The following is a 16800-nucleotide window of genomic DNA, read 5'->3' as shown; positions in this document are numbered from 1 at the left end:
AGCCTGTGTTGGAGATCCCTCCATTTAGCATGAGAGTTCTCCGAGTTTCTTCTCCTCTTACCATAAAAAAAGCTACCCGGATTGGGTCATACTCATGATTCAAGCCTTGGAGAAATTTAAAGATTCTTGCCCTTTCAATGAATTCAGCAAGAGCGACAACATCTGTTTTACACATCTTTAATGTTTGGTTCTGATCGAATTCCATCCAAAGACCACTCAGGATTTTGTGATATTCTGATACGGAAAGGGAGCCCTATTTTGTATTAAATATCCTTTTCTCAATGTCATAGTAAGCAACAAGATCCTTTTTTAAAGAAAAAGTGCTATGTAAATCATCCCATATTTCTCTTGCAGAAGAATGCAACATATAATTTCTCCTTATCTCAAGAATCATGGATTGCCACATCCAAGTCATAATTAATGAATCTTCATTGTCCCAAATTGAGAAATAAGTGTCATATGATTCTAGTCCTCCGCCATCTATGTGATCAAGTTTTGAAAGCCCCTTGAGAACCCTTCGAGCAAATTGGCTCCATTGTAACTAATTTTGACCATCCAACCGATCAATACCTCCTATATTTAGTAGGTCATTAGGTACTCCCAAAGGATCCCTTTTTACTTCAGACTTCCTATAGAACGGAACTAGGAGTCTTCAGTGACCTTTTCCGAGACGACGACGACGTGTGGGTCACCGAGAAGAGGAGCAAAACCTTCAAACTCAGATTTGCTAAAATTTAGGCCAAACGAGTTGTCACTGACCCCAGGAACAGACTCCGGAGGCTCCGGCGACACTATCTGTGGTGACGACGGCGAGTGGGTCTCGCCGGAGGTGGGCGCATGGGCTACACGCGCCGGCGACTATGGCAGCGCGTGGCAGCTCCTCTCATGGAGCGACTTTCGACGTTGTGATCGCCGGTGTTGGGCGCACCTTTCTACCCTATCAACGACCCCAACCGGAGACGGCGGCAGAGGCGGTGGTCGGACAACGGTGCGATTGTTGCAGCGGAATGGAGCCCCAAGATTTGGAGCTCTAACACCAAGTTGAAAATAAGACTTATTTATTATTATCAATCATAAAAAATACATTCTCATATCCTCTATTTGTAATAATCTAATTCTCCTAAAAAGGGAAATAGGGAAACAAAATAAAATAAAAGATTATATATCTATATCTTCTAATTAGGAAGATTCTGAAGATATTTTCTCTAATTACAACATTTGTGAACCCCAAAAATGGCGCGAAAAATTTGTTGATGGATCGACAAGTGTACTGAATCGCACAAGTAATATAAAATGGTAAGACAAAGTATCGTATCCCAAAAGACTCTCGACACTAAACAGTCGTGTTATAACTCAACTAATTAAGACTTAGAAGAAACGAGATCATTGGTTTGAGATGCAAAGACATAAAATTAAATATGAATTCAATTGATCAATAGTAGAGTAACACAGAGAGGAACGAATGTTGTTTATAAAATAAGATGAATATGTTGTTAGGGTTTGATTTCACCAAGTTTACTCTCATGTATATAAGAATTCTTCTTTATGCATTAATGTTAACGTAACTCACTAAATTGCTTAGAACCCAATCCCTCGGCGCAATAAGCCTGCCTTAAATCCTAGTTCGTGCAATTCCTAGCGTTCCTAGAGAATTAAGTCTGAAGAACAAGAGCTTAAGACTACCAAGTACTCATACCCTCATGCCTGAGAAATATTACCCTTGGGAGAATTCAACAAGAACTTGAATTGTAAGGAACCTCCCAGTACTCATGCAATTCATAAATCATGCACTAGATGAGTTAAATAGAGCAAGCACTGAGAATAGATGAATTCCGTAACAATTAATGAATAAAGCATATAAAATTAAGAATCAATTCAAATACATGAGAGTTCAGAAGGTTACATCATTCCCCAATAATAAATAGAGATTAGTTCCCCATAGACATGGAGAAACTAGATGAACAATGGAAAAGCATGAGATATAAGAACCCTAAAAGTAGAGGAGGAAGCTCCTGCCCCCAGATTTTCCTTCAGAGAGTAGAAAAGAGTGTGCTATTGTGTTGCTCCTGCCAGAAATACTAAACTTAGAGCGCTTGGGTCCTTTAAATAGAGTTGGAACAGAGTAGAAACAGGGTCTGGTCCAAAGGAATCAAAACAAAGCAAAAACTGGGCCTGCCTGGTCCACGAAACCCGACGCTCGAGCAGCCATTTTGGGCGCCCGGGCGGTGAGCATCGATTTTTCCACGCTCAAGCCTCTTCCAGGTCACCCAAGCTTCGTGTGGTTCCCCCTTCTAGTGCTTTTCCAAGCCTTTCTGAGCTCTATCTCCCTAGCACTTCATCTCTGCTTCCTGTATTAACTCATTTTCTATCAAAACAAAGGGAATTAGTCATAAAATCATCAAATTCAACCTCAACTCTCTTATTCACACAAATTAATGAAAAAGCATGATTTCAAAAAAGTTTCTAAGTGAAAAGGTTGCTTTTAATATCAAAATTACATCTCAAATAACGATATTTTAAATCGTTATCAGAGAGAACCTGTGAGTAATTGTTAAATTCATAAATGTCTCTCTTATCTCAAGGAATTTTGCAGACCAGAAAAACCAATTTCCTTCTTAGCCCAGCCAAGGTACAAGCCATGAAAATCCCTTGTGATGACAACTTGCTTGTGAGTCTGTTTGATTGTGGTTAAATGAAAGGCAAAGTTAATTTGCGTGACATTGTGATAGCAGAGTGAAAAAGGCACCAACACTATACACCTGTATGTGAGTGATACACTTTTGAGTGCTTGAGTGATACACTTTCCTTGGTGAGAAGTAGTTCTTTGAATTTCTGATTACATCTCTGCTTGGTTGATTGATTATTCTAAAGGATAGCATCTGTTAAACTGTTTGAGCATCACTTTGAGTTACTTGAGAGAGAGCATTTGTGCATCTTGACTAATATTCTTATGATGGGCTGATTGAAGTAATGATTTGACTTGGGAAAAAGATTGTGAAAAATTGCTGAACCACTGTGATAATTGTTAAGAGCTGAGTTACATTTTGTTTTGCTTGAGGACAAGAAAAGTTCTAAGTTTGGGGTTGTGATAACGGTTTAAAATACCGTTAAATGTGATGTAATTTTAATACTAAAAGCACTCTTTTCACTTAGAAACTTGCTTGAAATCATGCTTTTTCATTTAGTTGTGTGAATAAGAGAGTTGAAGTTGAATTTGATGATTTTATGACTAATTCCCTTTGTTTTGACAGAAAATGAGTTAATACAGGAAGCAGAGATGAAGTGCTAAGGAGATAGAGCTCATAAAGGCTTGGAAAAGCACCAAATGAGGGAACCGCACGAAGCTTGAGTGTAGAAAAGTCGACGTCCGCCGCTCGAGCGTCGGACCACGAAGCCTGGGCGACCAATTGGATGCTCAAGCCCTACATGAGGATCATCCACCGCCCGGGCGCCCTAAATGGGGTGCTTGAGCGTCAGGATTCACGGGTCAGACCTAGTTTTTGCTCTATTTCGACTCTTTTGGATCGGGCACAATTTCTACTATTTTCTAACTCTATTTAAAGGACCCAAGCGCTCTAGGTTTTGTATCTCTGGCAAGATTAACACAATAACACACTCTTCTACTCTCTAAAGGCGGATTTGGAGGCGAGAGCTTCCTCTTCTACTTTTAGGGATTTACTATCTCATGCTTCTCCATTGTTCATCTAGTTTCTCCATGTCTATGGGGAACTAAACTCTATTTGTTGTTGGGGAATGATGTAACCTTGTGAAGTCTCATGTATTTGAATTGATTCATAATTTATATGCTTTATTCATTAATTGTTAGGGAATTCATCTATTTCAATGCTTGCTCTACTTAACTCACTTTGTAGCATTATTTATGAATTGCATGAGTGCTAGGAGGTTCCTTATAATTCAGGTTCTTGTTGAATTCTCCCAAGGGTAATATTTCTCAAGGATGAGGGTATGAGTACTTGGTCGTCTTAAGCTCTTGATCTTCAGACTTAATTTTCTAGGAACGCTAGGAATGCATGAACTAGGAATTAAGGCATGCTTATTGCGCCGAGGGATCGAGTTCTAAGTAATTTAGTGAGTGACGTTAACATTAATGCATAAAGAGGAATTCTTATATATATGAGAGGGAACTTGGTGAAATCTAACCCCAACAACATATTCATCTCATATTAAACAACATCCATTCATCTTTGTGTTACTCTATTATTGATCAAGTTGCATTCATATTTAATTTTTTGTCTTTGCATCTTTGTATCTTAATTTCCATTCATCTCGTTTTCTAAAAGTCTTATATAATTGGGTTATCACACAACTGTTTAGTGCCGAGAGTCTTTTGGGATACGATACTGGGTCTTACCATTTTATATTACTTGTGCGATTCAGTACACTTGCCGATCCATCAACAAGTTTTTGGCTTCGTTTTTGGAGATAAAAAATATTGTTAACATCATCTAAGCGAAAATTAATCATCTATTAGGAAACTAAGCTTATACCTAATTGCTAGCACAGAACGAACTTAATACAATGCAAGGCAAGAACAACTCCATCAAAACGAAATTTAACATAGCAAAACGCAATAACAGAGGCAACAACGAAACTATAATGTGAAACCAAATAGGGAAAACGAAATTGCAGAGAAATGTAAACTTAGAAACAAATTTCAACATAGAAACGAACTAACTTAACCGAAACTCATAAACAAAACTCATGAAACGAAATCGAATTTGGGTATTTTGAAAACTCCAAATTCCAATTATGTCGTTCATATGGGCTTGTACAAAAATCTGTCCAAAAATGGGCCCAAAGCTAAGCTAAAAATGAATTTAAAAAGAGATGCTGATGTGGAAAATAATAAATGATGTGGTAGCCCTCTTGAAGTCCCAATAATAATTCCAAAATTTTCCTACAAATAATAATTGGAATAATTAAGCCCAAATAATTCAAATGAATTAAAATGAGAATTACTAGTCATATTAAGCCCAAATACTGAAAATGAGACAATAATGAAGAATTAAACACAATTCACTAATACAATCCAATGCGGAAAGTTAAGTTAGAAGGAACTTTAGATCCCTCAAACTTACCAACTAAGAGACAAAAATTACTATGTTTTTAGATGTTCTTGTTAGAAGATGAGATTAATCACCAAAGACTCACCCAAGACACCTAACAAGACCGAATTAGAAGGAAAAGAAAACAAATTACAAGTCAAAGAAATACACATAAACTTTCTCTTCCCCCAAGTGTTTATCTCACTTTATTATTGGTTACCACTCAAGATTTCAAGCTCCCACAAGGTCTCCACCACCTAGGATGTTACCTCAAGATGTTGGCTCACCTCAAAAACAAAGATGATATTTTGGTTTTAAAAGCTCAAAGAACAAAAAACACAAAGTGGAAGAAAAACCTACTTGAATCAAATTAGAATATGAAACTCAACAAGACACAAGGATATATTTTTTGAACTTACCAATGATCTAGTGGCAAGTATGAACCCAAAACTGTAAAGATAAGGCACTCAAAGGCTTGTATATGATGTAGTTTTGAAATTCAAGTTGTGCATATTTCTTTGTTGTTAAAACAGATTGGTTCAATTTCTCACACCAAGAGAGGGGCGGGGAGGGGGGGGGGGGGGGGGGGGGGGGGAGGCGAGGTTGAATTGGTGACTTTCAAAATCATTTTCACCAAAAATGATGCCTTTATGATTTTCTTGAAACGCAAGGTAAAGACTTGTTTATGCAGCAGAAATTAAATCGATTGAGTACAGTAAGAAGTCGACTGAATAAAAGAGTATAGGGATAGAAAGATCAAAGACTGAGTTTTTATACTGATTCGGCCAAGCCTACATCCAGTGTCCTTCCAACCACAGGAAGCCAATGCACTATAATGATCAAGGTTATTACAACAACGCTTTTATCGCGACCTCACATCAAAAATATAAAACACCTCTCTAAACCTCTAATCAAAATATAGGCAGTATATAAACAGACTAGCAGCAAGAATCCCCTCTCCTATAGTCCAAACCCTTTGAGCCACCCTCAAAGTCAAGAACATAGAATGCTCTTCTTCCTGTTATCACAATAGGGAACCTCAATCCAATCCTCACAAGATTGTAGCCTATGATCTCTCAGTTACACCTAATGTGCATATATGATCAACCTTTGTACATGCAATTAACTTGCTCTTCAAGAATCCACAAGTAGATGATCACCATGGTCAGTTCTTGTTTCTTGGAGCTCGTTCTCTATTTTTGTAAGAATTAACTTTTAGCAAAAGATATCACAAACTGTTAGATTCATAAAAGTTCTTACAGAAATCAAATTCACGTCAATTTATAGATAAACACAACTCTAACGCATTTTAATCGACTAAGCTACTAATGCAGTCGAATATAACAATTCTGTTATTGTAGTTAGTAGCAATCAATGCAGTTAATTGAATGTACAATTAATGCAGTCGAATTTCATTTAATGCTTGGTCAACATATTTAAAAATATAGTCGTTGTGACAGTTATATCAAGCATTAACAGTTATTCAAAACATAACAAACTCAGTCGAATGCAACACACATGTAATTGACTTTATAACAGAGTAAAACAGTTTTGAAAACTTTTCTCTTTGAAAAACTCTCACAGCACACTTGAAAAAGTTTGTGCAAAGGCACGAGTTTTAATCGACTCACCCTATAATGAAATCGACGTAAAATTGTTGTTTTGCCACACAATTTAAGTTCAACAAAAGTGTTTGTGGTTTTTCTTTTCCAAAAACATGTCTCATGCATTCATGTATAAAATCACATACATAACACAGTGAAATGCAATGAAGAACACAAACAACGCAATCATGTTCTCAAAAATGCATATAACATGTAAGCATAAAACATGTAACACCAAATACATATGTGTTATTAATTATGTGTTGTCATCATCAAAAACTCAGATATCACTGAGATTGTGGGTTCAACTAAATCAGTGCTCCCCTATCAACAATCTCAATATTTGTGATTTTTATAAGCTCAACTAGGAGAAAATGACATAAAAAGGACTACACATGACTTTAGACAACATGGATAGATTTGAAAAGCAAAATGACCCAAACATATGATATGATTAAATGTAAACTATGAAGAAAAGACTCAATAAAATCCAAGACCATGATATCCAACAAATTTAGGACCTTTAAGAAGGCAAAAAAAAAGTAGTCAAAACTACCAAAACAGAACCTAAAAGACGTTGATGACATACTGGAAACTCTTACCTTTTCTAACTGTTTTAGCCATAACTTTCTCTACAAAACTCCAAATGATATGATTCTTCTTTTGTTGGAAACTATAGACTCTTACTTTTTAGACCTTTGAGCTAGATACAGTTTAATTTTGAAAATTGTCAACGTTTACTACAGAGTAAGGGAGGTTGATTTGAACCATTTCAAGAGAGCTATAATAAGACAAAGTTAGGAAAACACAAGGGGAAACAAAAAAAAAAACCTAAGCTCTAAGACTAAGTGATGGAAATCCTCCTAACTAACTTGGGATAAATCTAGAAGAATAAGCCATGGTCATGGTGTATGGATGAATGTTTGCAAAATTTGGTGAGAGGAAGCTAAAGCTCTTGGTTTTGATGATGTTTGGTGATTGTGGATGTGGTGTTTGTGATGCTCTAAGAGAGGTTAGGCCAATTCTTAGAGGAATGTGACTAAAGGATGCCACATGGGTTGCTTAGCCTAGGGTGACCTAATAAGAGTATTATGACTCAAAATTGACAACATAACAATACTCTAAATCAAAGGTGAATACAAGAATGGGAAACACGTCTATTTATAGGCTAAGGTATATCAAAAATGTAGAAGCAAAATCCTAAAAACACTACCTTGACCTAACTTGGAGACAAAGGCAAAAATATTTTCTAATAGGAGGAGGTCTCATGCACCCTTGTCCACCAAGCTAGGTTAAAAATTTGACCACATGGACAATCTAAGCTCATGGACATCCACTTTGGGTCAACATTAGGCCTTGACCTTTGTTGACCCAAGTGATCTAAAACCCCTTCACTACTTGGCCCAAAATACAAGGCCGAAATTAAATCCTACACTACTTAGCTAATAATACAAAACCCAAAATACAAGGGCCAAATTATTCCTACTATACTCGATGCTCCATGATTGCTCAACATGGCCCAAAAGAGAAAATATTGGTCCATCTTCCATTGATGACCTTAACTCTTCTTGAATGTGCTTGGCCATGACTAAAAAGTATGTCATGAGTAACAAAACTATTTATATAAAACCATTTAGTATTAAAATCATCTAGTCTCACTATTTTTTAAACTACTACGACTTCTAAAATGGTATTTTATGGGGTTTAACAATATTTATTTTAAACTTATAAATTTTTAAACATTTTGATCAAAATGTTATGTGTTCACTAGTCTTATTTGACAATCAAGTTGATTATTGACTACAAGAACCGACTCACCCTTTAAATAAAAACAAAATATTCAAAATGTAGATGTAATGTTCTTATTGTAATTTTTAAATTTTAATATTTGAGAAAATAAAAAATACGGGTTTTATACTTTGTTAGCTTATTTATATATTTTATTCCCCCAAAAAAAAGCTAATATTCACATGAACATGAAGTAAACTAAATCATTAAGATATTTTACATTTTTAACTTAATTTATCTACTTATATGAATCAATTTTACAAAGGAAATAATATTTCATTACATTTTTCATGAAATCTATTTATTTTTATTTTTAAGTAAATTGAATTCAACTATATTTTTAACATGAACAACATTACTCGATTTTACATAAAATTGACACTTAACTGAGTCAAAAAATAAATGTAAAAATGGAATTAAATACAAAACCCTAGTTCTTGTCACTGACATTGGCCTACAGTGCTAACCCTGACACTAACACATGATACTAAGATCATAATGTCATTAAATTGAATCGATTTAATACAAAATAAAAATTAAATAAATAATGAAAAATTAGGTGACCAAACGGAATAAAAATAATAAATATAGCAACTAAATTACTAATTAAGCCATATAAAATGACACTTGATTTTTAAAAGAAGTTGAGTTGAGTTGTGTCATTACTTTTTATTGAGGCACATTTGTAAATATATTATTTTTCTATTTTGTCTAAGAAATCTGGAAAAATTTTATATGCGTTGCTTTTTAAAAATTCATAATCTTAAATAGGTTATAGTTGCACTTATGTTTTGCCAACTTGGTGTAGGTTTATCAATGCTCTATTTATATCGATATTCTTATATGCATTACATTTGTTGATATATTTTTTATTGTATTGAATTTGGTCATATCTTATCAATATTTTTTTAGTATCGAAATATTAAAAGTATCGATCAAAACACGAGAATGGTAGAAAAGGAAATTATTAATAATAATGATAGTAACTATATTTATTTTTGAAGTTCATAAATAACTAAAATAGACTAATCAATCATCACACATGCCACCAGGTCCTCCAAATTGGACCATATATCCAGCAATGCCATGAAGATTGCCGTAGTACTTAAGGCCAAAACAATTAGGTTTGTCGACGTACTTTTCTGTTTGATATATTTCCGGTCCATTCTTTATTCTAATTGCATTTTCAAAGGAAATAGTTCTGAAGTAACTTGAATGATAAAGGTCATTATCTGGAAAATGTCCAGCTCCCATTGGAGGGCTGTGAGAACCGTGAGGAGTCAATGTTCTTCCACCCCACCCTACTTTATCTGCCGAAGTCAAGTTAGAAAATAACTTTGCAGGATAATATCCGATATCTTCACCATTTGCTTGAATCCACCAGTCTTTGGTTACTGCGTGCTGAAAATCCATGTACACAATTTTGTCAACATTACGACCTCACCCATGTATCATATAATATTACATGAAAAATTTATACCATGCTAATATAATTGTCAAAATCAAAAATTGGTCCACCATAAGAAGATGTAGCTCCGACATGTTGACCAAGATAAATTTCGGAATTAGTGTGAACGATACCTGGACATCGAACATTGTAACATCCTGTCTTGTGAAAGTTGTCTCTCTGTATATTTTTTAACATCACATTAAATTTTGAAGAAAGGAAATATTCATGTTTGTTATTTTTTTTAACAAAAGGCTTCTTGAATTAAAAAAAATGTGAAGCAAAATTGGAACTTCATGTTCATATGTCGAGGTTCATACCGTCCATGATGCGTATAAATGAGTTTTATTGTCACCGTACAAATCTTGACTTACCTATGTGAGATTGCACACAAATAAACACAAATTAAATATATTTTTCATATAATATTTATTGGAAAAAATGGTATAATAATAAAATTAAGACTGACTTGCCATCCAAGACTGATTTTATTGTTGGGTCCATTTTGAACCCACACATGAGAAAGAGACATTTGACCTTTAGTGACTCGTGGATTATAAACGCTATTTCTTCCTTCAACACCATAGTATGGACTAAATTTCGATGAAAGAGCTAATTCTGCAAGCTGCAAAAATACAAATTTAAGAATTAAACATGATATAACTAACAAAAATAAATCATGAAAATTTGAAATTCGGTTGACAAGAAGACAACATACATGAACACTAGGAGCGCCTTGAACAAGAATACTCTTATTTAATAATTTTTTTTCTCGAATAAGATCTTCTTTTGTTGTTCTCCGAACAGGAATAAACCCTGTAGGACATTTGACTCTTTCAAGTTTAAAATTAGGTTTTTTTCCTAAATTCTTCGTACTTGATTTTTGAAAACTAGGTTTTCTCTGCAATTAAACATATATATATATTTAAGTCATAAGCAATGCAATAAAAAAAGACTTAAAGTATGTTGATATATATATATATATATATATATATATATATATATATATATAACTTGTGATCCTTTAATAAAGGATGATCAAATGCTAGTTGTTTGTAAATATCAATGCAATCAACTATGTCTCCATTTTTGGTCTTCAAAATTTAAAATTCAATAAATAAAAGAAAATTAGTGAATATAACGTGACTATATTCAATATAATATAAAAGATAATTAAAAAAAATACATGAATAGTTTTGATAGGAGGCTTATTGATTAGCTTTAGTTGTCTTTCAAGTTCCAAATCTTCTTTGAGTGTATCTTGAAAATCTTCTTTGAGTGTATCTTGAAAACTATGAACTGGTATGCTAACACCACTTATCACAAAACACACAAGAAGAAATGAATTGATCATTTTCTCAAGATTGTCAATTACTTACTAGTTCAGTTATCTCAATAAATATTACATGTAAAGCTAAACACTACCAATATATTTATTAAATTAAATAGTATTGAAATAAACGTTATTAGTCTAGTTATTACTCTCAATAGATTTATTACGGGTAAATAGTCAATGATATTAAATATTGCATTTATTATAGTATTAAAATATTATACTTCACCTTACACACTACATATAAAATAATATCTTAAATTGAAATAAATGTTACCATGACTCAATAAATATATTACGTGTATAATTAAATATTAAATATTTCATTTATTAGCATTATATTATATTTATTATAACATTAAATGGATGAAAATATATAAAATAGTAATCAATAAAAATTTTGAAAATACCAAAAGATATTTAAATTCACAGTTTTGAAAACACTAGTATAAAATTGAGTTATACAATTCAAAGTATATTTAAATTCTTGTAAACTTTGTAAACTTGCATTTTTAACTGCAATAATCGATTATGGAATGGCAATAATCGATTATCACAAAGTCATACAGGAATAATCGATTATCACATCATATAATCGATTATCACATTTTGAAAATCCTGTAACGGACTCAAATAATCGATTATCACTAACAATAATCGATTATTGTTAGTGATAATCGATTATCTGTGGCAGTTATAATTCATCTCTGCGAATTCATAATAGTTGGCTATATAAGTTAGTTCCAAAACTCTTAGTAGAAGAACTCTGAGCTTTTTGAGAATATAGTTTGTCTGAGGAAGTTCTAAAAGGCTAGTTCAAGTGCTTTGCCTAGTCTCGTGAATAGGAGAAGCTCGCGTTTCGTGTGTCGATAGTCGGAGCGGTTCTCTTCGAGTTGGCAAGGTGGTCATCTTCCGGTTCGTTCGTCGAAGGAAGGTTTTATCTCTCTGTTTTTTATTCACTCTTATTGTAATTGGTGAAGCTGATTTTAGTGAAAACGTTAATCACTTTTTATAGTGATTAACAACTGGACGTAAATTCTTTTGAATCGAACCAGGATAAAAATCCAGTGTATCAATTTTTCTACTCCCTACTCTCTTTATTGTTTTATGCACATCAATTGTTTGATAAATTTTCTCTAAGAAAATTGTTTTTCTAAAATGGACCATCGAAACTTGATTTGTGACCGTAACACACTTTATAAGTTATTCCGCTGCGCAACTCTATAACGGTAGCGATTGTTCCGACATTTAAAGCATCTAATAGGTTTCAATTTTATTGAAAATGAAGCATTACAAGATACGGTGACATTTTGTAATTTTTATGAACTTATAAGCATTAGCTTTAGCTGTTTTTCAAGTTTGAAATCTTCTTTTAATGTATCTTGAAAACCATGAACTGGTATGCTAACACCACTTATCACGAAACACAACAAGAAATGGATTGATCATTTTTTTCAATATTGTCAATTTCTTACATAACCCACTAAAGATAGAGCTATCAAAACGGGCCACCCGGGCCGATCCGGCTCGGCCCACTCGGGTTGGTCACTTAGTGAACCAACCCAATCCGGCTCATTTATTAGCAAGCAAAAAAAATTTGAACCCGGCCTGATGCACCACGGGTTAGTGGGTAAACTGGTTGACTCACTAACTCACTTAATTACAATTTTTTTAAAATAAAAAAATTTACAAATTTCTATAATTTAAATTTAAATAAATTTTACTCCGGAGTGTTTAATTAATTTTGAAAATAAGGAATTTAAATAATTTTTTCAAACAAAAAAATAATAAATATTTTTTTATATGAACCAGTTTTAAATGAGCCGAATTGAAATCTGACCCACATAAAAAAATATAATTTTTTCAAACTCAACCCGACTCTATGATGAGTCGGACTAAGCCACGAGTTGTGACCCATTTTGAGAGCTCTAACTAAAGATAAAACTGTATCTTAAATTAAATTAAACGTTACTAGTTCAGTTATTATTCTCATATTCAATAAAAATTAAATATTGCATTTATTATAACATTAAATTCCTATAAACTATATGAAATATTAATCACAAATAAAATTGAAAATAACAAAAGCTTGACACAATTTTCAATGAAAGATGCGTTTATGAATTTACACTACAAGAAAATAATTAAATGACAATCAAATTTAGACCAAACTAATTAGTTATTATATTGATTAAGTTAGATATTAAACTAAAATGTTTTGGTATTCAAAATAGTTAATTATTAATAAAAAAAAGTTTTAATTGGTTTGAAATTAAAGTTTAAAACTCTTGGCACCTAAGTATTCTACCTTTTTGGCAATGTATTAGGTAGATACCAGAATTTGTTAGGGATGTCAGGAGTGATCAAAATACTTAGATTCCAAGAGTGGCTAGAATACTTAGGTGTAAAGATTGGCTACAATACTTAGGTGTCAAGAGTGGCTAGAATACTCAAATGTCAAAAGTGGCTAAAATACATGAAAACTAAGAGTGCTTTAGAATACTTAGACTAGACGAATTTTCTAGGGGAACCACGAGTTAGTGAAACTCAATTAAGTAGTGTATCAATGAGAAACTAGGATTACGTAGGGATACTAGGAGTAGTGAATCATATTGCACAACTAGTAGTGGGTTAAACTCAACTATATAAGAGTCTATGAATACCAAGAGGGATAAATAATATTGTACAAATAGGAGTAGGTTAAACTCAACTAGATAGGAGTCTAGGGATACCTAGAGTGTGGTGAATAATATTTCACAACTAGGAGTGAGTTAAACTCCCATGTAATCTTTGAAAACGATAAGTGGAACATCTCAAGAATTCTTAGGAGAGACTGGATGCAATTCAGTTCACTATGTTAGAAAGGCTTTTTATAATGGTTAAAAAAGACTTTTATATCAATTTTTGGACAAATATAAAAGTAAGAGGAGTAGAAAGTATTCGACTTTTTATACCAGTTTGAGAACAGGTATAAAAAGTGTCACTTGTCAACCATTATTTCTAAAATAGATATTAAAAGTCTTTTTTTGTTTGTTTTTCTTTGAACCGGTATTAAAAACACTTTTTATACTTGTTGTTGTCAAAAATTGTATGCAAATTCTAATTTTATACCTATTATTATCCCTAATCGGTATAAAAGTTCAAATTATGATAATTTTAATTTAGATGTCCTTTGTCTCTATTTTCATAATTTTCAAGGTACATCATCATATCACAAGATAAAGAGACAAGAAACAATCGTTGGAAAAATGTGGAAAAATAAATCTCCAGATTTATTTTTTTGCTCTTTAAAATCATACATAGTCCCTACAGTAGAATCCCGTGTTTCAGAAAGAAAATATCCCTCCACAAAAAAAAAAAACTTTTAAAGATACAAATTGTGACACCTAACATCATTAGAGTTATATGAAACTTAGATGCTAACATAACTCTTCTTCTGATGCAATATATGGAATGTCAACTTGTTCCATAACACAACAAACAAAACATTTTCCAATGATTCGCTTGAAAGCAAGACATCAAGCTCCTTTTTTTAATTATGTGCACCTCTCTTTGTCTCAAATCTAAAAAACTCAAGTCTCAAAGTAGTCCTACAATTACAACAAAATCAATAATAAAATTAAGAAACATTAATAAAAATCCTTAATTAAAAAACAATAATAAAAATCTAACTCATGATCAAAACTAGTACTCTGAAACACAAAGAAATCACATGCATTCTAGCATAAAATTGGTAATGCAACTCATAATATACCTAAAAAAACAGCAATATAGAGAAATGAAAAATAATATGTTCACCTACTCCATCCCTTTCACCATTGTTGGAATAATACACTTTATCACATAAAAGAAGCTTATGTCATTGACTTCTTATACACTAAGTTGACCAACAACTTTAGTTAAAAAAATTCTTATTTAAAAAAATGAACCAAGGATTATAGATCAAATGGGAACATAAAACTAATCAACAAAATAATGCGCTATTGTGAAAGTTCACCTATCTACTGAAGGCTATACATATACTTAATTTCAAATGAACTCTATATTGAATGTACTAGATTTAACCAAAACTATTACAAAAGGAAGGTCGCAAGTTGGCTACGGCTGACAGATAAGTCACCACATTCCCTCGGTATATTTTAAAGAATAAGATTAGTTGAACAAGTAGGTTAAACTTGCACTTTAACGAAATTACGCTGATGTTAAAATAAATAAAGTTCAAGTGGGGGCTGTAAATGAATAAAATATTTCTTGAAATGAGTAAGCAATTAGAATACGGAGTGTTAAAGTTCATCAAATTAAAAAGGCGATGCAAGAAGGACCTAAAGATCATGATGAGACTATAAAGTGACTTGATCTTCCTATGAGGCCAGTAGGAAATACCAAATTTTCTGCACTTGATATTTGATCTTGAAAGTATTAGAAGCATTACTGCTTATGAACCAGACAAGAAGGTTATCTTCTTTATTGATGATTCTCAGAGAGGGAATGATAGGTAGACAATGGACAATGATTTATGATGCCAATGATTAATAATTCCTACTTTGACTTTAGTATTGTTCAAGAAGAAATAGATTGCCCAGTAATTTATAAAACAAGCTTCCCAGAACAAGCAAATAATATTCTAATACAAGCAACATCTATACATCCCGAGATGCAAAGAAATGAAAGCAACATCTATACATCCCGAGATGCAAAGAAATGAAAACTAAGGATACAAGCAGATAAGCTCACACAATTTCATAATTACGAAATAGGGATTAAGAAAACAAAGAAGAAAAAAAAGTTGAATTAGGTGAAATATCATGTCATGTTAGATATATTATCTTTATTTTATATTTATCTTTTATCTTTTATTTTTAGTTAGTTTGTTATTATTTTTTATTTTGTACTTTGGGCTTAGCTCATATTTCTTTTATTATAAATAAATGACTCTACGTGTATATTCAACACATACGTGTATATTCAACACAAGGGTGATTAATTTCATATACGGTTGTCAATATATTTAACTTGGTATCAAAACGGGTCGATCTAGCTTTAGTTTCTTTCTCGTATCATTTGTCTGGTGTCATTTTCTGTCACCATCCACCACCGTCGGCCACTATCACAGTTTTGTTTGTCTAAACCCTAAGGGTTTTCTTATTCCTCGCTGGTGCAATTCATCTTCTTTAGAGATGGTGTTTGGCAATACCCTTTCCTTCTCTAGAAGTCCATCAATTACTTCCGAGAAGTTAAATGGAAAAAATTATCTATTGTCCAAGGGCATTATAACCACATCGAGCAAGATGAAAGTCATGTGTCTGTTGAAAAAGCTAATAAGTGGAAACAAATAGATTTCTAGTTGTGTGCCTTGTTATTGAAATGAGTGGAACCCAAACTTCTTATATCTCTGAGGCTTTCAAAACTTGTCACTCCTTTTGGAAGAAAGCTCAAAGTATTTATGCGAACGATATTCAATATCTCTATGACACTGCAAACAAGCTTGCATCTCTTAAAGTGGAAAACCATGATATTGTGTCCTTCATGATTGAAGCCCACTGTCGAAGAACTTAGGATGTT

General features: G+C 32.9%; 1 protein-coding gene across 1 annotated transcript; it reads right to left on the bottom strand.

Moving 5' to 3' along the window:
* Nucleotides 1-9407: 9407 nt before the first annotated feature.
* LOC108340454 (uncharacterized) lies at nucleotides 9408-11280 on the bottom strand. Its single transcript, XM_017577854.2, has 6 exons — nucleotides 11092-11280; nucleotides 10624-10806; nucleotides 10375-10530; nucleotides 10226-10279; nucleotides 9939-10085; nucleotides 9408-9859 (listed from the first exon to the last, which is right to left on the bottom strand). The coding sequence occupies exons 1-6, from the start codon at nucleotides 11257-11259 to the stop codon at nucleotides 9488-9490; spliced, it is 1080 nt and encodes a 359-aa protein (XP_017433343.1). The 5' UTR covers nucleotides 11260-11280; the 3' UTR covers nucleotides 9408-9487.
* Nucleotides 11281-16800: the final 5520 nt, after the last annotated feature.

This window comes from Vigna angularis, chromosome 5, assembly GCF_016808095.1.
Source record: "Vigna angularis cultivar LongXiaoDou No.4 chromosome 5, ASM1680809v1, whole genome shotgun sequence".
Classification (NCBI taxonomy): domain Eukaryota; kingdom Viridiplantae; phylum Streptophyta; class Magnoliopsida; order Fabales; family Fabaceae; genus Vigna; species Vigna angularis.
The sequence above is the reverse complement of the archived record's forward strand: the minus strand, read 5'-3'. Positions and strand labels throughout refer to the sequence as shown.

Excerpts from the sequence above, each read along its gene's own strand:
- LOC108340454 (XM_017577854.2), bottom strand. The coding sequence starts at position 11,259 with ATGATCAATTCATTTCTTCTTGTGTGTTTTGTGATAAGTGGTGTTAGC. Across the intron at positions 10,086-10,225 it reads ATTTATACGCATCATGGACG|AGAGACAACTTTCACAAGAC; the intron begins GTATGAACCTCG and ends AAAAATATACAG. Across the intron at positions 9,860-9,938 it reads TTGACAATTATATTAGCATG|CACGCAGTAACCAAAGACTG; the intron begins GTATAAATTTTT and ends ATGGATTTTCAG.